The 22,327-nt window shown below is 47.1% G+C and overlaps 3 protein-coding genes across 5 annotated transcripts; 2 read left to right on the top strand and 1 right to left on the bottom strand.

Moving 5' to 3' along the window:
• On the top strand, positions 444–4,448 carry LOC8060155 (mitochondrial inner membrane protease ATP23). 2 transcript variants are annotated; one of them, XM_021462396.1, is made up of 5 exons: positions 444–700; positions 806–924; positions 1,783–1,920; positions 2,011–2,094; positions 4,138–4,448. In XM_021462396.1, the coding sequence occupies exons 1-5, from the start codon at positions 553–555 to the stop codon at positions 4,408–4,410; spliced, it is 762 nt and encodes a 253-aa protein (XP_021318071.1). In that variant the 5' UTR covers positions 444–552; the 3' UTR covers positions 4,411–4,448. The 2 variants fall into 2 exon arrangements, with proteins under 2 accessions (XP_021318071.1, XP_002448069.1); XM_002448024.2 differs by lacking the exon at positions 4,138–4,448 and adding an exon at positions 3,242–3,644 and having other exon boundaries at positions 469–700.
• LOC8073673 (anthocyanidin 3-O-glucosyltransferase 2) lies at positions 12,047–16,462 on the top strand. 2 transcript variants are annotated; one of them, XR_002453943.1, is made up of 3 exons: positions 12,047–13,899; positions 15,093–15,288; positions 15,381–16,462. XR_002453943.1 is itself a non-coding variant. In XM_002448022.2 (2 exons), exon 1 carries the CDS (start codon positions 12,461–12,463, stop codon positions 13,889–13,891), a length of 1,431 nt encoding a protein of 476 aa, XP_002448067.1. In that variant the 5' UTR covers positions 12,047–12,460; the 3' UTR covers positions 13,892–13,899; positions 15,093–16,462. The 2 variants fall into 2 exon arrangements, 1 of the variants encoding a protein (XP_002448067.1); XM_002448022.2 differs by having other exon boundaries at positions 15,093–16,462.
• On the bottom strand, positions 19,846–22,129 carry LOC110436100 (BTB/POZ and TAZ domain-containing protein 2-like). The gene is made up of 3 exons (XM_021462278.1): positions 21,661–22,129; positions 20,726–21,537; positions 19,846–20,277 (listed from the first exon to the last, which is right to left on the bottom strand). Exons 1-3 carry the CDS (start codon positions 21,763–21,765, stop codon positions 20,106–20,108), a joined length of 1,089 nt encoding a protein of 362 aa, XP_021317953.1. The 5' UTR covers positions 21,766–22,129; the 3' UTR covers positions 19,846–20,105.

Below are 22,327 nucleotides of genomic sequence, written 5' to 3'. Positions count from 1 at the left end.
CCACGTGCATGCGCCCGCCCGCCCATCGTGCGTACCACTGGCACTGGCACTGGCAGCACACGCCGTCCGGTTCCGGTGTTCCAGATCGGAGGGTGCCCCGCCCGATAGGATTATTTGTCCTCGTGCGACTTGTCATCCATGATCCATGGCTCCCTCGTCCCCGTCTGCCTGGCTGTTCTGCCTCCTGCATCGGCGTTCGCAAAAACAAGTGCAACCTGCTCCTCACCTTTTCCAACCCATCCTTTCACGAGGTTGCTAGCCAAAAAAAAAAAAAAAACGCACGCAGACACATGCGAACGCAGCTTGGCGCGGTGGCTCTTCATACTCGCTGGTTTTTCGGCCCAACCACTTTCCGGCCCACTAAGTTCTGCGTGCTACTGTACAATCTTTGGATCCTCCTCCCGTCGAAATCGCGCAGCCGACTGGCCCAAAACTAACTCCAAGGTCCCAACTCCCAACCAAGGCAGCGACGGACGGCGCGGGCCGACGGCTAAACCTAAACCCCCCTCGACGCGGCACTGCAGCAGCCGCCAGCGGAGGCGGGGGGCAGAAATGGCGGAGGGGAACGGCGGCAGCGGCAGCGGCAGCGGCGGTGCGGCGGGCGTCCGCGTGGAGGCAGAGTCCTCGGAGCCGAAGCGCACCACCCTACGCGCCATGCCGCGCGAAGAATGCGTAGAGGGCATCCGCTCCGCGCTCCAAAGTACGCGCCCGGCCCGGCGCCACCACGGCCGCCGCTGCTTCTCACGTTCCGTTACGTTCCGTGTGCTGAGCTGCTGACCCCGTGCTGTGTTGTGTGGCCGCGCAGATCCGACGGTGCGGTTCCTGACGGAGAAGATGGAGAAGGCCGGATGCCAGGTGTGGCCGCGCTTCATCAAAGCGGCAACCTGCGCCGGCGCCGCGGGCGGCTACAGCAGCGGGCATGGGGTATATACGCTCTTCTTTGCTTCCCTTTCCCCATCTTTTGCTTCCCAAAATAAAAGGATCGTCGCCATTGCCCATTGATACATACATAGGGTGTAAGTAGTTAGAAGGCTAGAAACTTATCTTGACCGATAGCGCTGCTGTATAATCCGCTTGGAATGTGTTCCTATCAGTCTGCTCACAGTTAGGAATAATTCAGTGCAACATGCTACCAACGATCTATTCTTCGTTTGGCAAATGACAGTCCTTTAGCTATTTTTGATATGACTACTACCTAGTACATGCTAATTTGGCTCAGGATTGGCTACCATAGTGCTCAAGATTTGCCATCTCAGGGCACCTGAAACTGTGATATGCCAAAAGTGTCAGAATAAAAGGGGTGTCAGAGCTAGTGATGAAGTATGTTGGACTGGCTTATGAGCTTGATTGCCTGTCCCTTTTGGTAGATGTAGTTCATTGTATATCAGTTGGTAACTTATTGCCTATGTATAGTTAGAAATTAAAGACTCTTTCACCTTTTGTGTTGGATTGGATGGGGGCTACAAGTTGGCAGTGTAGATTGCTATGCTATTGTTCGTTCCTGGGACACTGCTTTGATGAACACTTGGGTATTTGGATTTTGGACAGCGTAAAGTTACCGAGGAATGTATGGGTGTCCTACTTGCAACACATCAGCTAATCTCATGGTTCACGTGGATATGGCACCCTTTTTTTCTCAGTTCGTAATAACTATGTGCTTATGTGTTTGTCAAAAAAACACTGAATTCTTTAATGCTTTGATTCATTTTTAATCTAGTACTCTATTTTCCTAGTCGACTACTAATGGCAGAATAGGCTTAATTTTGCAATGATTGTGTCCAGGTAAAAGTTTGCTGCAATCACATGGTTTTCCAAGATCAGATTACTCAGGTCCTCATTCATGAACTCATACACGCTTATGACGACTGTGTTGCCAAAAATCTGGACTGGAAGAATTGTGCTCACCATGCTTGCTCTGAGGCAAGAAAGCTCTCTTCTTTTACAATGTCATGTATTGTTGCATGAAAACTTATGCTTGGTTTAATGCCTGCTCATTTACTCTATTCTTAGATTCGAGCCAATCACCTTAGTGGTGATTGCCATTATAAACGTGAATTGTTGCGTGGTTTCATGAAGATAAGGGGTCATGAACAAGTAAGCCTCTTTTCTAACCTTGTGACTCATATTCGAGCTACAAAGTACAAACCACATGTGCCTCTGTTACCTAGATGTTTTTTCTCTGTTCTCTACACGCATAACATTATCATATATATACTTGCTTCCTCCGTTCCAAATTATAGTTAATTTTGCCTTTGTCTAAGTCAAACTTCTTTAACTTTGTCCAGGTTTATAGAAAAACACTCAAACATCTAGAATATCAGATGAGTTTCATTAGATTCTTTATGCAATATATTTTGATAGAGAATTTATTTGAACTTGTAAATGTCAGTATATTTTCTAAAAGCACGGTCAAAGTTAGAGAAGTTTGACTTAGGACAAACACAAAATGAACTATAATTTGTAATGGAGGGGGTATGAACTATCAAAATTTAATCTATGTCATTCCGGTCCCTAAATTTAGAAATCACCCGTCTAGGTCTTCAAATTTGTTCATTTATGTCATCCCGGTCCCTAAACTTGATTGTGAGTCTCATCGGGGTCAAAACAAAGCAATCTAAAAACTCTATGTCAACAATAATCCATAACTTTTTCATCTGATGAACTCGAATGAAGACAAACTTTATATCAAAGTTGTAGCCCTCAATGTGATCTACAACTTTGTAGTTGAAGAGTTTTTTATTTGAAGTCGTTTAGTGTCACAAAATTTAATTTTAAATTTTAAAATCTATAAACTTAAAAAAAATGTTTTGGGACCCTAAATGACTTTAGTTTAAAAACTTTTCAACTACAAAGTTGTAGATCGTGTTGCTAGCTACAATTTTGATATGAAGTTTATCTTCATTTGAATTCATATGAAAAAGTTATGAGTTATTTTTCAGTAGAGAGTTTTTACTTTTTAGATTCCCCATGTTTTGACCAGATAGACTTAAAAATAAGTTTAGGGACCGGAACGATACAACTGAATAAGTTTAAGGACTTATATGGGAGAATTCCAAGTTTAAGAACCAGGATGACACAAACGAACAAGTTTAGGTAACTAAACGGTCGTTTTGCGAGTTTAGGGACCAAGATGACACACCGAAACAAGTTTAGGAACCGGTGATGGACTTTACTCTTTTAGTTTCAACTAATATCCTCAAATTGTAACTTTTGCCTAATAGAATTTCATCTACTGTATAAGGAATGTGTCAAAAGGCGGGCTCTGTTGTCTTTGAAAAGCAACCCATACTGCTCAGAGGCTGCTGCAAAAGATGCAATGGAAGCTGTATGGGATATATGCTACAATGACACACGCCCATTTGATAGAGCTCCATGAAATCTTTTCAGAGCTGGGATACATCAGCTATTTTGTGCAACCTGCTTTGATATTCTGACGCCCTACAGAAAACTGTATTTCAGCAAACGGTGACAGCGAAGTACAGTTTTTTTGTTCTGCTGTAGCCAAGCCGTGCTGCATCCCGTGATGAGTCTGCGCACATTGTAATGATTTAGTTTATGTAATTCAATTCTTTTGCGCGACATCCCGACAGTTGAATAAGTTATAAACATAAAGTTCGTCGGTGGCGTGCATACTCTTTAGGCCTTGTTCAGTTTGTGAGTGAATTTTTTTCAGGCTACGTAGTACTTTCGTTTATATGTGGTAATTATTGTCTGATTATAGACTAACTAGGCTTAAAAAATTTGTCTTGCAAATTATAGACAAATAGTAATTAGTAATTTTTTTATCTATATCTAATGCTCTATGCATGTGTCATATTTGATGTGATGGGAAATCTTGAAAAACTTTTGGCTTTTAGAGTAACTAAACAAGGCCTAAGAGCATCCCAGGAGTTTGGTAAAAGAACTCTCTACTTTAATATTCTAGCAAAAAGAAAAAAACTTTTTTAATAGTTTGGTAAAAGAGCTTTTTAAAAATAGAAAGTTATCAAATATCTTTCTTAATTCATAAATTTTAAAAGTCGAGAGAACTCACTATCTCTCTTTCTTAGATCTGTTTTTATGGCACCTCTCACATAACCCTCTGGTTTGGGCGTCGTTGCTATGTTATACCAACCTACCATTGTTGTTGCCATGTAGGTCAATGTTGTCGCCCTGTGCTTGCCTCCGTGGGTGTGTATTGATCTTTGGTTCGAAAGCATGGCATGCTATCTTCATATGTGCATGGCCTGCTATCTTCACGTATGCTCATTGTTTGTATTGGCTAGAAGGCTTGAAAGCTACACACTCCTTGTTGGCTGTACACAGCTGATGCTTGTATTGGTGCAGTGTCGACAGAAGATGCAAATTCCTTTTTATTTTTTTATGAACAACATAATAAACCAAAAAATAATAATGTGGGTTCTATTATAACTTTTGGAAAGTTATTATATGAGACTGTTGGAGAAAAACAAAAATTAAAGTTGCTATTTCTTTTGTTAACTTGCTAAATTGATTAGTTTAGCAAATAAATTATACTAAACTTCTGGAGATGCTCTAAGGAGGAAAGTGCTGGTGTGCTGTTCCATTATATTTGTTAGCATCAACACGTGGAAATGCATCCACCTCGAGTGCCTAAGAAAGAAAGGTTCCCTGGAGCTCCGTCCTAAGAAAATGGAGTGACAATGTAGAATGGTTGATCAACTAGCTATTTGGATTCAGGGTGCTTATCAGACTACTATATCCTTTTCCGGATAGGTTGGTTTAAGAGAGTCTGACCCTACGATATATACCAACCAGTGCTTTAGTTGACTCTATTAATTTAAACATGTCTAAAATACCAAGACTCCCCAAAAACTGCACGGTGGAACTTTACTTTTTTTTTTCTTTCGAAAATGTTGTTTGAAGAGCGTCGCTAAGTTTCATCTTATTTCTTTGTTATAAACATGAGACAAATGCAAACACTCACTATATATGCACATACACTTACCCATATGCCTCACCTCTATACCACCACTGACAGATTGAATTGTAGACCTTGAGAATAAGGCCTTGTTTAGATACACCTAAAACTTTACAAGATTCCCCGTCACATCGAATCTTACGGCACATGCATGAAGTATTAAATATAAATAAAAAGAATAACTAATTACACAGTTTACTTGTAAATCACGAGATGAATCTTTTAAGCCTAGTTACTCCATAATTAGACAATGTTTGTCAAATAAAAACGAAAATGCTACAGTGTCAAAATTCTAAAACTTTTTGCATCTAAACAAGGCCTAAGACATGTTATAGGTGGCCCGCTGTAGAAGGCACATCAACTATTATGAAACGATACATACAACATTTCATCTTCAATAAAATATAAGAAAATACAAGCACTTCTATATAGAAGTATATTAATTATTTAATCGTAACAGAATAAAATTAATTTTACTGGTACTGATTCAATAATAAAAGAAATAAACACTTGCAATTCCTTGGTCTTTCTCATACTGAAATTTCATTAACCAACTCTCCTTGTGCATAAATAAATAAATAAATGTGGATACATGACCACTCAATAGATCTCCAAAACTTTTTTCACGAAGCACTAAAACATTTTTTAGAACTTATCAGATTCTTAGAGCAGGTTTAATATCATATTCAAATTCGAATTGATGGAGTTAAAAAAAACATTAGGTCAATATTAATTCTAGACTTGGCTTGGGCTGCATCTTTGTCGTCCCGTTTCTTTCTCCCGGCACCGAGCCCAATCTGACCTGCGGGCTGCGGCCTTTTCCTTTCTCTCCTCCTTTCTCTTTAGGCCTTGTTTAGTTTCCAAAAAAATTTAGGTTGGAATACTGTAGCATTTTCGTTTTTATTTGACAAACATTATTTAACCATGGAGTAACTAGGTTCAAAAGATTAATCTCATGATTTACAGCCAACCACTCCCCTAATTAACCCAACCATGCGTGACACACGACCCCGCATATCAGCGGCACAGCAGCACCAACCTGCGTCTGCCTGTGAGCCAGGGTGAAAATAGTATAGATATTTTCCAACCGTATTCAAGATCGAATTTGTTTAGAGGAGTTCAGATCTGTCTGTATCTGAGTTCGAGTATTCAACATTCGATACCATATTCGTATCTGAATACTTAAATCATATATTTATAATGTCGATATCCAATCGTATCTTATCCGTTGAGGTTGACATTATCCGTATTCAAATCCGAATCTGACAAAAAAATATGAAAACAAATATGATATCGGTGATATCCGTCTATATCCGATCTGTTTTAGTGTGAGCCAGCACCGGCTCCCCTCTCTTCCTCCAGCCAAGTGCCATATCATATTAACATGCTTCTTTAAGGCCTTGTCCAATCCCCTGGATTTGGGGATTATGAACAAGCCCTTCTGATGACTTTCCATTGAGCCCATGTAATGGTTCGCTGACGTTTCTTTTATTTCTTTGTTTTTTTTTCTTATTATTATATTCACACATGTTTCTAATTATGAATATTTTTCTGTTCTATCTAGCTTTTGTCACCACCAGAACAGATGATTCCAATGGTCAAGCATAGAGAACCACTAAGGTTATTGGAATTTCTAGCTTCAGATGCATGCATGCCTTTTCCAGTTAAACAGTTGCCTAATTGAATTCAGTCTGCTGTGGTAGGCAGTTGCTTCATTTCTGAACGAAGCGTCTGGAGCTGAGCTCCGGTGCTCCATTAAGAACAGCTCGACAGCCCAAACCGCGTCTAACAAGCTGAGTGATCTAGCGAGGCTTGAACCGCATGATGCAAGTTATCCTGAAAATGTACATGCAACCTATGTATATATATATATATCTGTATTGTTGATCCAACTCAAGCTAACTGCCTAACTGGATGGTATCTGAAGCTGGAGATCCTGATATGGTAAGTGGCGACAGTATCATGTTTATACATATGTACCCCACAATCTTTGGCGATATCACCAATCAACTTTCACAAAGTATTAGGGCACTAAGATATTGTTGTATGTTCCCGCTAAAGACAACTCAAAATAGCATGGTACAGCATATGAAGCTACATGTACACTAGTCATCACTAGCTACAAAATGATGCTACATTCATCTATATGTATGCAGGTTGCAGGCTGATCTCGATGGGCTCCAAAATATTGTGTACACAAAAGAGATCTTGTTCTGTTTGTTCTGACGGAAAAAAAAGCACCAACAAAGATTCAAAGTATGATCATCCCGACGATCACTAGCAGGCTATCTACTTTCACAAACTATCAAGGTACTTAAAGTGACACTAGGACTGCCATCCTAGCGCTGCTGCCTCCTTTTCAGCTTAAAAATAGTCCCGACGATAACTAATCTTCAGAGACCACTAACAAAACAATCAACCAATGCCCAATGGCACTGCAAATTGTTCATTATTCTAGCACTTTTTGCACAACAATAGCATGTGAATATTACTAGTACTAATAAGCAAATCCAGGCTACGCTCAGAGACCATGAGCCTACCGAAGAACCTAGAAACAATTTAACAAAAAAAAACATACTTAGTGGCACCTTTTGTGAATTCAAAACCACACTGTTTTACTACTAATATCGGCCTCGGTATTTGCGTGCGTGGTTCGCTCGGGCGAGTGGAGCTCACATGAGCCGCCATTAAACTAGCTCATCAGCTCTCGTCCCCAAAAAGCCATGGCAGGGCCGCGGGCTTAAACAAAAGGCGCGAGCTCCAGAAACTATAGATTCTTCTCATGGGATGCGTCCCTCTTCCGAAGGCCGAGGCCGGGGAGGGGGACAGGACGGAGGTATTAAAACTCGGAACCCTGCACCGCCTAGAGCCAAATCTCCTGTGTCTTTGACTTGCGAGCTGCGTGCCCAACTGTCTTTGACGAGCCCTTTGCCTCTATATATGCACACACGTACGCTCGCAGATGCAAGGAGGTAGGTGAGAGTAGCAGCGAGACCGTGAGAACGAAACGAACACAGGTGAGGTGGTGAGAGAGCAGCATGGTGTCGCTTGGGATTGTGAGGCTGGTCGCTCTGGTGCTCTTGGTAGTCTTCAGTTCGTCGCTGCATCAACAAGCAGGCGTTGGTGAGTCATCTTGTTGTTATATGGCTTTGTTCATATATTTGCTGCAAATGCTGCTGCTGCTACTACTATATTATTAGTCTCTCATCTTTCACTGCTGCAACCTCATCCGTCTGAATGTTCACTGTTTAGTGATGATGACTGAGTCCTGAAAGTTTTTTCTTTTCGGTTCTGAAGGTGCTATTAGGCTGCATGACAGAAGGCAACACGCGCAGCAGTGGGTGGAGGAGAGGAATCAGCTGAGATCATACATGACCATGGACTACGCTCCATGGCACCGCCGCGTGCCCAAGCACAACTGATTCAGCTAGTAGTATAGGGCCCAGGCAGATTTCAGAAAGCCGACAAGATGCTTTGAGCTCAAAGTCGAGTATTCAGGCTCCAGCACCAACATCATATCAACACCAGCAACATACATCCATCGAAGCATGAAGACATTGAGAACTCAAGCACTGATGCTCTCAGCTCTCTGTCAGTACGTTCTTCAAGGCTCTAGCATTAGCAGCATCTGCATCTGCCGAAGCATGATGACAGACAGGACACAAGGAAGTTGATAGTAGGTGCGATTCTTTTCGTTGTAGCCGTATGTGTATCTACGTGTCCACAGCGTGCAGATATATGCACGCAAATTTTGCCCCCCTGACCTAATGGTATCTCTAGGATAAATATATACGCAGTTATAGTACTACTAGTTACTGATCAGTGTCTACTTAGTTTCTGTAATAAGGTGTGGTGAGGTCTTGTAGTTTGGTTAGGTAAAGTTTCTGCTTCTTCTGTAAGTGCAATAGGAGGTACTAGAGTGGAAAGTTCAGACTCAAAAATGCATATGTACTGAACTTGGTGGTGGAATAAGTAAACTGAAGGAGCATTTGCAACATTGTCTCTGTCAATTTCATCGGTTCTTTATTTTCCTTCAGTTGGAGGAAGTCCGTCAGCTTATTTTTCTTTCCTTTTCCCCCCCTCATGGTAGACTCTACTAGCTAGTATTATTCACCAACTATTCATTTTTCCCACGTTCTGTCTCCTCTTTAACGACATCATACTTCATTCATGAACGAAGCCATGTATAATAGCTGTTGCTTAAATCTGTTAGATATTCAGAATTAGTTAATGCTACGACGCGCGGCTGCCGGGTTTCAGAAGATGAATTCAGAAAAGGAGAAATGAGATGCCATGGGAACTGTTGCACCACTGCCCATATGGCTAGCATGCATTTTGACCTAAGTTTTACTAGGTAGACAACTTAAAAAATGCAAGGATTTCTGAGTTTATCTCAAGTTATTACAAGTCATGTAACTGATTTCAGCCGTTACAAGTGATGGACACTTTGCTATTCTAGTAAGTCTGTCCCGGTCCTAAAATATAAGGATTTCTGAGTTTATCTTAATATAAAATAAATATGATCTAAGTTTAGTCGACAAGTACTATACGGCTCCCTTGTGTTTCAGATCAAACTGCTAGCAGTATCTAGTTATTTGGCACAGACCGTAATTCACAGCACTTGTAGCCTGAAACAGAATTATTGGGAGCAGTAACTCATATACGGATACATGCAACGGTGCAAGTGCAAGAGCACAGGACCAGAAGAGAAGAGGACAGAACATTCAGAGCTTCAGCCCGGGCAAATATGGTGATCTCCCTTTTGGCACGAATCCAATTTTTGGCTGAATGCACCGCGAAATCGCCGGGCAAATACCGCGTTGTTCATGTTACCGCGCGCCGCTCGTCGTCCTGTTCACATCGGCGGTGCGCGCGGCAGCCGTACCACCAGTCACCAGACCAAAAGGTTGCTCCGACCGCCCTGATCGTCCTCCGGAAAGCGAGCGCGAGCGGGCAAGCGAGATCACATGGATCGCCTGGGGCGCCGCGGAGGCTCCAGGCAGAACGGCGATTAGGCTTTTGACTGGCCACCGGTTTCGCCGCGCTTTGACCCACCCCACGCGCCCGCGGCGTGGGAGCGTGGCGTGCTATGGCATGGCGCGGCCGCGGCCGCGGCCGTGACCTCGGAACGGAAACGGTTGCCTTTCCGATCCGGAGCCGTTTCAGTTTCAGACGTGTCGTCGTACGGCGACGAAAGCCCGGCTGTACGTAAAGCACACACATCTCCAGGTGAGCGTTGGTCGGCCGGACCCGTTCCCGTTCGCCGTCCCCACGCATTTGCGCGTGCTGCGCCGCATGTACAGTCGCACGGCGAAGTGCGCCGGGCTGCCGGGCAGTGGACCGGGCGCTAGTCGCTACGGAGTACGTACTGTGTGTGTGCCAGGGGCAGCTCGGCGTGCTGGGCATCGTGATTGGCCGGGGCGTGAAAACGGGGGGAAAAGTAGCAGGGCAAATGATAGATCGCACTGAAAAATCTACTGGTAGACGGGTGGTCAAGCGAGTTTGCGCGCGGTTTGGACTTTTTTGGAGCTGCGAAATGGGCGCGCCGCGTGGTAAACGTACACCTAGTACGGCGCCACCGAGCGCGAGCGGCAACGAGGACATCGCCGCGGAAGCGCATCCGCCGGGGTGGATCGATGTCGCCCGGTACCAGATTGTGAGCTCCAACCGGGTCGGACTCGGAGGACGAGGCGGCGCGGGCAAGTGAAAACCCGAAGACTTGCCTCGGCCGACACCCGAGGGCCTGCACGAGCGGCCGTACAGCGCGCGGTTCAAAAGAAACGCAACCGAGAGGATCCCAGCCGCCGAGCAGACATTGCACCCAACCCCGCGAGCCGGACGCTGGCGGTGGCGACCTTGCCGAGGCCGGGACGGGGGTGCCGTGGCACGGTGGCAGCCGCGCCGAGGAACGGAGCGAGGGACGTGTGTGTGTGTGGTCTCTGGGGCCGGTCGGTCTCGCCGCGCGTGGGTACGTAGGAGTACGTACGTACGCGCCGTGGAGACCGAGGTGGCGCACGGGCGCGGCTTGAGATCAGGGCCGGGGTGTCCGGACGAGGACGAGGACGGGCAGGGAGGGCCCTCGACACGAGGTCTGGTGCGCCGCGCTCGCCAATGCACGGCACTCTTCACTCCCCTCGCCCCAAGAGATGCCCGCCTGTGTTGTGTGGCCTGCCCGCCGCTGTTGGCCGTTGCTTTTTGCCCAATTATTTCAAGCTGGCCTTGTTTAGTTCCTCAAAAATTTTGTAAATTTTTTCAGATTTCCCATCACATCGAATCTTTAGACGTATGCATGAATTATTAAATATAGATAAAAATAAAAACTAATTACACAGTTTGGTTGAAATTCTCAAGATGAATCTTTTGAGCCTAGTTAGTCTATAATTGGACAATATTTGTCAAATACAAACGAAAGTGTTACTGTTTCTATTTTGCAAAAAAAATTTGGAAGTAAACAAGGCCTACTAATTTCAAAAATCAAGGGTGCCACATCCATTGGGCATTTGCTATTCAACCAGATCGAGTGCCAAAAGTATGCTTTGCTCCGTTTGCTAATTGTGATCTTTGTGCTAACATTATAGAGGCGGCAATTGACTTTGTACGTGATACCTACATCCCGAACCAAGGCTTTTGTTGTTAGAAGTCCAATCTAGACAGAACCATCTAATTTTGAGTGCTGTAGAAAAACGTTGAAGGTCAAGAATTCCTAGCACACCAAGATTGGTGGGGGCAATGAGCTTACTTCAATGCAACCTTGCATGTCTTCCTATGATGTGTTGCATGCACCTGTGTCCAACTGTCCATAGAAAACGCCACCTATAAAAATCCATGTCACTGATGATGCCCTTTGGTGGCTTGAGCGAAGTGACAGAATATATCGACTGTAAAAAGCACAGATTTATTGAGGCCTTTTAATTTCTAAAAAATTTCAAAATTCTCCGTTACATCGAATTTTACGGTACATGTATGAAGCATTAAATATAGATAAAAACAAAAACTAATTACATAGTTTGTCTGTAAATCGAGAGATGAATCTTTTGAGCCCATAATTGAATAATATTTATCAAATAAAAATAAAAATGCTACAGTACCAAAAAATCCAAAATTTTGGAAACTAAACAAGGTCTGAGAGTGTTTGGGCCAGTTTGACAAGTTGACACTTGCAAATTCATGATTTTTGTTCTTTTTTCTTTAACGTGGTGACAGGAGTTTTGTCTTTCGATTAAGAAAAAAATATAATGTTTTTGTTCACTTCTCGTGTAATTTTTCATTGTTTTCTGTACCAGGTTGTCACATCTATAGCTACTCCACGTGACTTTGTGCATTGACCATGTGGCACTAGCGTGGCGCGGGCCTCTCGCTTCTCCGGCGGCAGGTCGTCGCCTTCCCCACCGGATCTCTTTGCCCGCACCGCCGTGTTCCAAATCATCACTCTATCGCTGATGCGTTTCGGCGTTTCCATCCACCCATCACTCTGTCGCTTCTGCCTTCTTCTACCGCGATCACCTGTGAGAGGCACCGCCTATGGCAACCCCGACCGTCGTCTTGCTGCCGGTCTGGGGCGCCGGCCATCTCATGCCCATGGTAGAAGCCGGCAAGCGGCTGCTCGCTAGCGGCAGTAGGCGGGCGCTCTCGGTCACGGTGCTCGTCATGCGGCCGCCGACGGAGCAGCACGCGTCCGAGCTCGAGGGCGACATACGCCGGGCGGAGGAGGCCGCCGCCGGCCTCGACGTCCGCTTCCACCGCCTGCCCGCCGTCAAGCCGCCGACGGACCACGCTGGCCCCGTCGAGTTCATCTCCCGAGTCGTGCAGCTGCACGCGCCCCACGTCAGGGCGGCCGTCTCGAGCCTGTCATGCCCGGTGGCCGCGCTCGTCCTCGACCTGTTCTGCACCCCGTTCGTCGACGTGGCCCGCGAGCTCGCCGTGCCGGCGTATGTGTACTTCACCTGCAACGCCGCGGCGCTCTCCTTCTTCCTGCGCCTGCCGGCGCTGTGCGAGGAGGTGGCCGGCGAGTTCGGGGAGATGGACGGCGCGGCGGACATCCCCGGGCTGCCCCCGGTGCCCGCACTCTCGCTCCCGACGCCAATCATGGAAAGGAAGAAGCCTGATTGCGCGTGGTACGCGTGCCACGGCAGGCGCTTCATGGACGCCGACGGCATCATCGTCAACACAGCCGCCGAGCTCGAGCAGGGCGTCCTCTCCGCCATCGCCAAGGGCCGGTGCACGCGCGGGACCGGGAGCCGGCCTGCTCCGACGCTGTACCCGATCGGCCCGGTGATCTCGTTCCCCCCGCCGGCCGCAGAGCCGCCGCACGAGTGCCTACGGTGGCTGGAGTCCCAGCCTCCGGCGTCCGTGGTCTTCCTCTGCTTCGGGAGCGGAGGGTTCTTCACCGCGCCGCGGGCGCACGAGGCCGCCCACGGCCTGGAGCGCAGCGGGCACCGGTTCCTCTGGGTGCTGCGCGGCGCACCGGCGCCCGACACGAGGAGCCCCACGGACGCGGACCTGGCGGAGCTGCTCCCGGAGGGCTTCGTCGAGCGGACGAGGAACAGGGGGCTCGTGTGGCCGACGGCAGTGCCGCAGAAGGAGATCCTCGCGCACGCGGCCGTGGGCGGCTTCGTGACGCACTGCGGGTGGAACTCAGTCCTGGAGAGCCTGTGGTTCGGCGTGCCCATGGCGCCGTGGCCGCTGTACGCCGAGCAGCACCTGAACGCGTTCGCGCTGGTGGCCGCCATGGGCGTCGCCGTGGCGATGGAGGTGGACAGGAAGAGGGACAACTTCGTGGAGGCGGCGGAGCTGGAGCGGGCTGTGAAGGCGCTGATGGGTGACGGCGAGGAGGGGAGGAAGGCGAGGGAGAAGGCCGCGGTGGTGCAGGCGGCGTGCCGGAATGCCGTCGACGATGGCGGGTCGTCGACCGCTACGCTGTCAAAGCTCTGCAACGATATCTGTCGACAGTGACTGTGGAGGTCGCTTTCTTTCTTTGGAATATATTATTAGTTTCCGAAAAGTACTGTAGCACTTTCGTTTGTTTGTGACAAATATTATCTAATTATGGACTAACTAGGATCAAAAGATTCGTCTCGTGATTTCCAGCTAAACTGTATAATTAGTTTTTGTTTTCGTCTATATTTAATGCTTCGTGCATGTACCGCAAGATTCGATGTGACGGAGAATCTTGAAAACTTTTTGTTTTTTTTGAACTAAACAAGGCCTTAGTGAGCTCGCTTTTGAAAATTATATAGTGATCCAACTGAAGTTCCTCAATCCGTATGCTGATTCAGCAAGCCAATCAAGCAAAAGGATGCGCATTGTGCAATGGCTTTTTACGCTAGTCACTCAATCCGTTGATTGTCAGGACAAACTTCATGTTTTTTAATAGAATATACTTTCTTTGTTCCAAATATAAGTTATTTTAATTTTTTTCACCCACTTGGCTAAGTATCTAGATATAACGAACATAGTAACTTAATATACCCAAAAAAAAGTCAAAGTGATTTATATTTTTGAATTGAAAGAGTACTAAAACCAAAATTTTGAACATAGTAACAACCTTATTTCTTAGCAAGCATTGGTAAGGTGGAGTAGCTTGTTAAAGGAAAGCAGTAGCGAAGGGTCAGGGAGATGAGTGTCTGAGACCCCAAAATACTTTTTTTGTTCTTCACGTCTTCTTCATGCTCTCAGCACTCCGCCGCGGCACGGTAGGATCTCGCCACTGCAGCCGCACACAAATCAAGCTCCAACAAGACCCTACCATGCCCGTGACGACCTCCTTCTCCCCCCTTCCCCTCCTCCCGTGCGCACCATTATGGCCATGGGTGTCCTCACCCTAACTTGGCCCGACTGCCTCCTACGCCATCAGAACCCTAACCGCCACACTCCTATCGTCCTAACTGTCTGGTCGACCTGGCTCTCTAGAGCCACTTCTAATTCTGTCAGAGTTGGAGAAGAAGAGAGGGTAAGAGGGCGGAGATGGAGAAGAATGTGAGAGAGAGATCAAGTGTTGCGAGGTTGAGAAACACTTAGTTGTGTTATAGCCTTTCTCAAAAAATAAGTTATAATTAGCTTGTAGGAGTATTCCCTCTTTGCGTTCTTTGCAACCGGCATCATTCCATCTCGCTTGTTCATTGCTTCACTCAATGTGGTACCACTTTTTGTGCAGCTCATACACCCTTGACGCTCTCCCTTTCCTTGCATCTCCTCACCCAACGCATCAAGCCCGGGCACTCCACGTCAAGATCAAATCCTCCATGCTGTTCGTACCCGTGGAACATGCTCGAGAACGGGATGAGGACGGCATCGAGGAACCCGAACCCGTCGCCGGCAACGAAGGTCTTGTCCGCTAGCACCTCCTCCAGGTGCGTGGATTTTTTTTTTTTGAAACTCGGTACCTCTCCTCATTACTCATCGGCTAACAAATCGTTAGCGATAATAACAGATATATTTTCAGGCAAAAGTTGGTGATCACCTCTTCATCCTCATTACACACATAACCCAGCGCAGTCAACTCATGAGCAGCCCTATTACATTATGTAAACACACTCCCAACAAATGAAATTTGAAACCAATAAGGATTTGATCTCGTCAACTAAATGACCAACAACTGATGCATCATAGGTACAGGACTTGATAGCCTTCACCACCTCCTGGGCATCAGTCTTGACAATGATCCGGCTAATGCCTAAGTCCACCGCCAATTGGATCGCTTGCAAGCAAGCTATAGTTTCAGCGTGGAGAGCACTGAGATGGTTATTAACTCTATCTTTTTTTTGTGACCACCAAATCACCATCACAATCTGAACACCCCAACTATCCGTCTTGGATAAACTCAAAAAAAAAAAAAAAACTATCCGTCTTGGATTCAGATCGGAATGAGGCATCACAATTGAGCTTCTCTTGAATATAATGTGGGCTTTTAGCCCATATTCTATTTGATGATTAATTCAACAACTCATAATAAATGCTATAATAAAAACGGTTTAATACCGTATTAATTGTTGATCATGTGTTAATTCAACTTAAATAAGTGGGCTCTGATAGCTCCTATGGAGAAGTTGAGGAAGGGAAAGGGGGTGCCACACGCACGCGCCGCTGCCACCGAGCCGTGGCGAGGCGAGCATACGCGACACATTTTCCTTCTGCGAGAAACAACACAATCCTCCTCTAGTCGAATTACTCTCTGTTCATCCCCGTCCCGAACCTCTACGCGCACAGAGATATTCCACGACTGCTCGCTATCTGGAATCGCCTGGTGGGAATTACTCTCTGTTCATCCCCGTCTCGAACCTCTACGCGCACAGAGATATTCCACGACTGCTCGCTATCTGGAATCGCCTGGTGGCGTAGATCGACTACTTCCTTCCTGGTGGCGCGGAGATCGGCGGCTTCTTCCTGGTGGAGATCGGCTACTTTGTCTTCTTCCTGGAGGATGTTGATCATCTACCTGCATCGACTATGCTCTGCTACTTCAAGCAACACACTACGTCGACTAGTGTGAATGGAGCCGCCGGTGCCTTCGGCACTGGTCCCTCCTCGGGGTACAATCTTAACCGATTGTTTATGTCTATTATTTTCAGTATGTATGCAGTAGTTCTTGTAATATTTATCTCTAATCTGAGTAGTGATAAAATTGCACACGTATATATATATATATCACTACTGTATTATACGTAATTTTCTAGATTAAATTAAATATTAAAATGTCTAATTTTTTCAGCACGTCAGCCGGAGGTTTGATCCACCGACCTGGTTGGCGACTGCAACTAACCGAAGCCCCGTTGCTATGGCAGTTCAACGCTTCTGGTGCGTGGATTTGCAGAGCTGGCAAAACACAGGCGGCGGCCTTCTCTGCTCTCGACCGTTTCAGACTTTCGTAGGCCTTTCAGTATACTCCGGGACCCGAGGCTACTCTGCTTCCTTACGACCACGGCCCATTTCATCACTTGCTCCGATTGTTCAGCCATGATCGTTTGACGACCACCAACCCATTTAGGGCCTATTTGAGCCGTGTTTAGTTGCTGAACTATTTTGCAAAATGGTTAAGATTTTTGTACATCAAGTTTTACGGCATATATATAAAGCATTAAATATAGATAAAACATAACTAATTGCACAGTTTTCTTATAATTTGAGAGATAAATTTTTTAAACCTAATTAGTCTATAGTTAGACAACAATTGTCAAGTACAAATAAAATGCTACAGTAGCACTTTGCAAAAAAATTCCGGAACTAAGGCCTTGGTTTGTGTATGTGGGCACTGGGCAGCCTGTCCCGCAGATGAGAGCCAGGCCCGAACTGGACAGGCTGGCTACATGCAAAGTCACGATGATTGGTTCGCTTAGAGCAACTCCAAATAGACTTGGCATTTACCAAAATGCATAAAACTCCAAAAAAAAACCCTCCAATTGTTATGCATTTGGACTTTGCATTTTACATAGCTATGCATTTGGAGGGGGAAACTTGGCATATATGCCAAAGGAGTCCGGCTATGCAAATAGAGATCACGGGATTCTCGGTTCCACCTCGCGGGCTTTTTTCTTCCCTTCGCGTGATTTCCCTTCGCGCCGCCACCACTTCGCGCGATAGGAGAAGCATTGCGCGTCCTCCTTCGCCAGCTTGGCGATGCGCTGTGCAATACGGCTAGATCCATTCTCCGGTACCCTCGATCCCATGTTGGCTTCACGAAATTCTGCTGCTCGCGAGCTGCAACGGCTTGACTGATGGCGGCGACCTGCCTTGACGACGAATTGATGGCGGCGACCGGAAACTGATGGGGAACAGGACATGATGGAGATCGGTACTGGAGCCAAGGGGCGAACCTGTACGACGACGAACTGATGGCCAACAGACGACGAACTGGTACGGTGAACGGGAACTAACGGAACGGAAGATCGGTAATGCGATCGGTACTGCGAACGGGAACGACGAACTGCGCAGCTCACGATCGGTACTGCGCGGCTGTTTGGCGCGGAAATTGGTGAAGGGGAGACGACGGCGGGCTGTTTGGCGCGGGATCGATTGGCCGCGCGGGAAGGAGTGCCGCGAAACAAAATGTCCGGAAAAAAAAGATGATGGACTTGGCATTTTGCATAACGGTTGGAGATCAACCGATTTTAACCTTGCCATTTTCATTTGGGGGTTTGCAATTTGCCTAAAATGCATAACTTCAAATGCATAATGGTTGGAGATGCTCTTATATTTGCATGCTGGCTAGGAAGCGCAGCTGTTTGGTTGCCCGATTTTGCGTTTGTGCTTTGTGTTTTTTTCCACTGCCATGCGCTGAGCCTGGCTCGGCGTCGGTGGAGACGCCGATTTGCTCGCACGCCTGGAGCCTGGCTATGGGGCACTTTTGCATGAGCAGAGCCTAGCCCAAGATGTCGTGCGGACAACTAAACATATGATCTTTGCATCTCACTGGTCTGATTCAACCACATGCGGGTAACCAAACACGTCCTATCTACCCGGATTGTTAGGCCAAGGTCTCTTGGAAGTTGGAACATAAAAATTGTATAAAAACTTTACAAAAATCAGTTTATTTCCTCAAGAAAAATATAGGAGACCAAGGTTTTCCTTCCATTCCTAAAGGAGGCCTTAGCAGAGAAGGAAAATTTTCTTTTTACCCTAAGTTTGGTTGGATAGACTAAGTTTAATAAGTGACATATCGGATGTCATATGGGGTGGTCCATGGGATTTTTGGATCCTAATAAAAAACAAACTACAGATAAATTTATTAAGCCTAATTAATTTGTCATTAGCATATTTTTATTGTAGCAATTAGGGATTATTCTATCATTAATTATAGACTAATTAGGTTTAAAAAAATTGTCTCGGAAGTTAGTCTCAATTTGTATTTTTAGTTTCACAAATAGTTTATATTTAGTACTTCATGCATGTGCCTAAACATTCGATGTGATAGTGACTAAATATTAGTTCGTGGAACCAAATAGGGCCTTATTATTTCACCTTGAACGATTTTGGCAAGGGGGGATTTCTTTGATATTTTCGGGAGGTAAAACAAACAAATGTTTTTTTATTTTTTTCTTAGCATTTTAATAAGCAACTAAAATCACATAATCTTCTTTAATCTTAGAAAATTTGTTTTAGCTTAGAAAAAAAACTGATTACATATTTTTGCTAAAATCATGCTCTATATTATTGTGTCTAAATTGGGATAAATTGGGTCTTCTGTGGACTAGTTTTAGTTTTGCTAGTACATGCTCTCTGTGTCGATCGTAACTAGTCTACCATCGAGAGTAGTGTGGCCTTCTACCTAGTCAGGTTGCAATAGATACCCAGAACAAGTAAACACACTAAAAGGAGTTTATTGATGATTCAAATAAGTCCAATTTAGGAATAATAAGATAGAGCATGATTTAGGAAAATTGAAACTGCTTTCATTTTTTAGCTAATCTTTTTTTATGATTCTTTATAGGATTAAACAAGATTTTAGGGTTTTTATTTCTAATTTTTTAGAAACAAAATATTAGGATAACTTTTTGAATAAAATATAATCTATTTTACACTTGAGCGGTAGATAAAATTGCCTTCCAAAACAGCCTAGCGTGAAAAAAAACGGTTTTAAATGTTTAGGGATTGTAAAGATCCAGCTTAATAATGATAGGTGAAAATCGAAGGATCGCAAAAATTATTAAGTATCAAAAGGATTTGTTTTGATAGTGAACGTAGAAAGGAGTTCGTCTTAGCAGGCCCTATTAAAGAGCCTGTTCGCATCATATTAGGCCTTTGGCCCTCTTACCGCACAGCAGTCCTCTCTCGAGTCTAACCCACCCATCCCCATTTCCTTGGGCCTTGGAACACCCTTCTACCCTCGCAAGGGCGGCAGTCGGCAATGAGCAAAGTGGGCCTCCTTTTCAGAAAGAGAAAACGATTACCATTACCAAAATGATGGAATTTGCTAAAAGAAAGATGGAATTTGTACTGCTACAATTTATTAAACGAACATATTATACATAGCACTATATATATATTCTCTTTATATCTCTCTAAAAATAAACACTAAATCTATCCGGTATAGATCGACTCCGCCTATTTTATCTCAGACAGACTCCATCGATGCGAGATTGAATTTTGCCGCAGTCCAACAGCGAAAAAAAATTGCAGAAGGATTACAGACTACAGCAAAACCATGCACATCCCACAGGCGTGTCTGTTCATCTCAGTTTCGCGCCCATTTGCTGCTGGTGCTGTACTTCGCCCATGACATGGCCACGACCTCCGGCACCTGCCTGTTGGCCAAGCCGGCCATCGCTCTAGCCCTCGTCACCTTCTTCACCAGGAGCCGCCATGTCTTGTCCGCCTTCTCAGTCTGCATTTTCGCCGTGAAATGGCTGCGCAGAATTTTAAAAACAAGTCAGAATCTGAGTGACGAAAACCAAATCAGAATGCATGTACTCCTACTCCTGCTAGACAGCAAGTATATTGATGTGTCGATCAGATTTTTTTTTGTGGTGATTTTCAGAGGCAGTGCCATGCCGGCCGTTCGTGTCATTGTCACGGGAATGATTGGAAGCTAGCCCAGTACGAGCGAGCGATTCCTATTCGCCGAGAGGGCATCTCGCCAACCAGATTCTTGGCTGGCGATCAATGGCGTCGTACGATCGCCGGACTATTTTGTTTGGACGCTCGTGGAGCCGTGAGTGAAAAAAATCTGGAGCACAGATATTTCCCCGATCGTGCTGTCGCCAGTCGGAGAGAGATCAATTCACCATTTTTACTATGCTACTGCGTGAAGAAAAAAAAATGTCGTTTACTCCGTGCGATTCTGATTCGTCTCACCTGCAGAGCGGCACGCGGCACGGCTGGTCCTGCTCCGGCCGGTCGCAGACGGAGGCGTGGAGGCGGAAGAGCTGCAGCATGCGCTTGCACCGCGCGCAGCCGCCCGGCGCCACCTTGCGCGCGCACGTCGCGAAGTGCCGCATCAGCAGCCGCAAGCCCTGGCACGTGGCGTCGTCGCCGTCCTGGCACGTGCCTGCGGACGACGCGTCGTCGTCGGTGCCGCCGCCGGCGGCGGCGAAGATGCGGTCGAGGGAGCCCATGGCGTGGCCGAGCTGCCGGTAGGCCTCCTGCGACGCCCGCGCCCGCGCCCACCGCGCGCGCCGGGTGTCCGCGTCCTCCAGCAGCTGGAGGAGCTCCAGCTCCAGCGCCGGGTCGTGGCGCCGCGCGAAGCGCCAGCCGTCGGACGCCTCGACGGCGGCGAAGTCCTTGGCGGCCAGGCGCGCGCACCGCGCGTACAGGCGCGGCGCGTCGCAGAGCCTCGCCAGCTTGAGCATGTCCACGGCGCGGTCCGCGGTGAGCCACCGCGCCGACACGGCCGCCTCGGCGGCGCGCTTCAGCCACCCGACGCGGTACGCGTGCGCCAGCGCCAGCAGCTGCGGGCCGTGCGCGGCCACCAGATCCTCCGCTCCGGGCGCCACCAACCTTCGGCTGCGGGCGAGGGCGGCGGCGTCGGAGGAGTAGAGGAGGTGGAGGAAGGCGAGGACGGCGTCGGAGGGGACGCCGAGGACGGCGATGGTGCAGTCGGCGGCGGCGCCCCACCCGCGGCAGCGCGCCCTGTCGATCATCCTCTCCAGCACCGGCGACGCCGACGCCTGGATTTCCAAATCCAAACCACAAATAAACGACCACGATCAGGATCAGCAACCACGCACGGCGATCGAGTCGACCTGAACTAACCGAGGCGGAAGGAGGGGGAAGAAGATGAAGTGCCTTACAAGAACGTAGGAGTGCGCGGCGATGGTCTGGCCGTCGGACGTGACGATCCGCACGTCGGCCGCTGACGCCCGGAGCGCGTCGAGATCCGCGTACAACAACGCCATGGATCTCCCTTCTGGCTTCTGCTGATGCCTCCGAATTTGCCTCCTTCCCCGAATTAAATTGAGGCAACACGGGTGTACAGGCTACAACGAACCTGGGAATGTGATCTAAACGAACCTAACGAACTGGTGCAAGAATGGGATCTCTCGACGTTGTTGGAACAGAAGTGGATTTGCGGGGAACCGAGAATGCAGCAGCTCAAAGCTCAGCGACAGCTATATAGGGGAAGCTCGAGTGGGGGGAGATATCTGCAGACTGCAGAGGATACAGCTATACAATACGCCGGACGCGGGGTTTGCAACGAGAAGGCAGGCGATTTGGGGAGCAGCCTGCCCGCCCAGTGTGGAGACGCGTCGGTGACCGTTCGCGCTACCGCCGGGACTAGGATCCGAGTCAGCAGGCCGACGGCGGGTAAGGCCGCGGCTGGGCCCGCCGGCAGAGGCTTCGAGGGAGTGGGCGGGGACGACACGTCAGCGCAAGCGCAGGCCACTAGTTTGGCAACGGAGATTTGGTTCTTTTGGCACAGGTGTTGCTGACTAGGCAACGCGCGTTAATTAATCACCT

The sequence above is a fragment of the Sorghum bicolor genome, chromosome 6, assembly GCF_000003195.3.
Source record: "Sorghum bicolor cultivar BTx623 chromosome 6, Sorghum_bicolor_NCBIv3, whole genome shotgun sequence".
NCBI classification, from domain to species: Eukaryota; Viridiplantae; Streptophyta; class Magnoliopsida; order Poales; family Poaceae; genus Sorghum; species Sorghum bicolor.
Note: the sequence above shows the minus strand (reverse complement) of the source record. Positions and strands in the feature narration are given on the sequence as shown.

Coding starts and splice junctions, on each gene's coding strand:
- LOC8073673 (XM_002448022.2), top strand. CDS start 12,461: ATGGCAACCCCGACCGTCGTCTTGCTGCCGGTCTGGGGCGCCGGCCAT.
- LOC8060155 (XM_021462396.1), top strand. CDS start 553: ATGGCGGAGGGGAACGGCGGCAGCGGCAGCGGCAGCGGCGGTGCGGCG. Junction 925..1,782: donor GCTACAGCAGCGGGCATGGG/GTATATACGCTC, acceptor GATTGTGTCCAG/GTAAAAGTTTGCTGCAATCA. Junction 1,921..2,010: donor CTCACCATGCTTGCTCTGAG/GCAAGAAAGCTC, acceptor CTCTATTCTTAG/ATTCGAGCCAATCACCTTAG.
- LOC110436100 (XM_021462278.1), bottom strand. CDS start 21,765: ATGGCGTTGTTGTACGCGGATCTCGACGCGCTCCGGGCGTCAGCGGCC. Junction 21,538..21,660: donor CCGCGCACTCCTACGTTCTT/GTAAGGCACTTC, acceptor TTGGAAATCCAG/GCGTCGGCGTCGCCGGTGCT. Junction 20,278..20,725: donor TGCCGCGTGCCGCTCTGCAG/GTGAGACGAATC, acceptor AATTCTGCGCAG/CCATTTCACGGCGAAAATGC.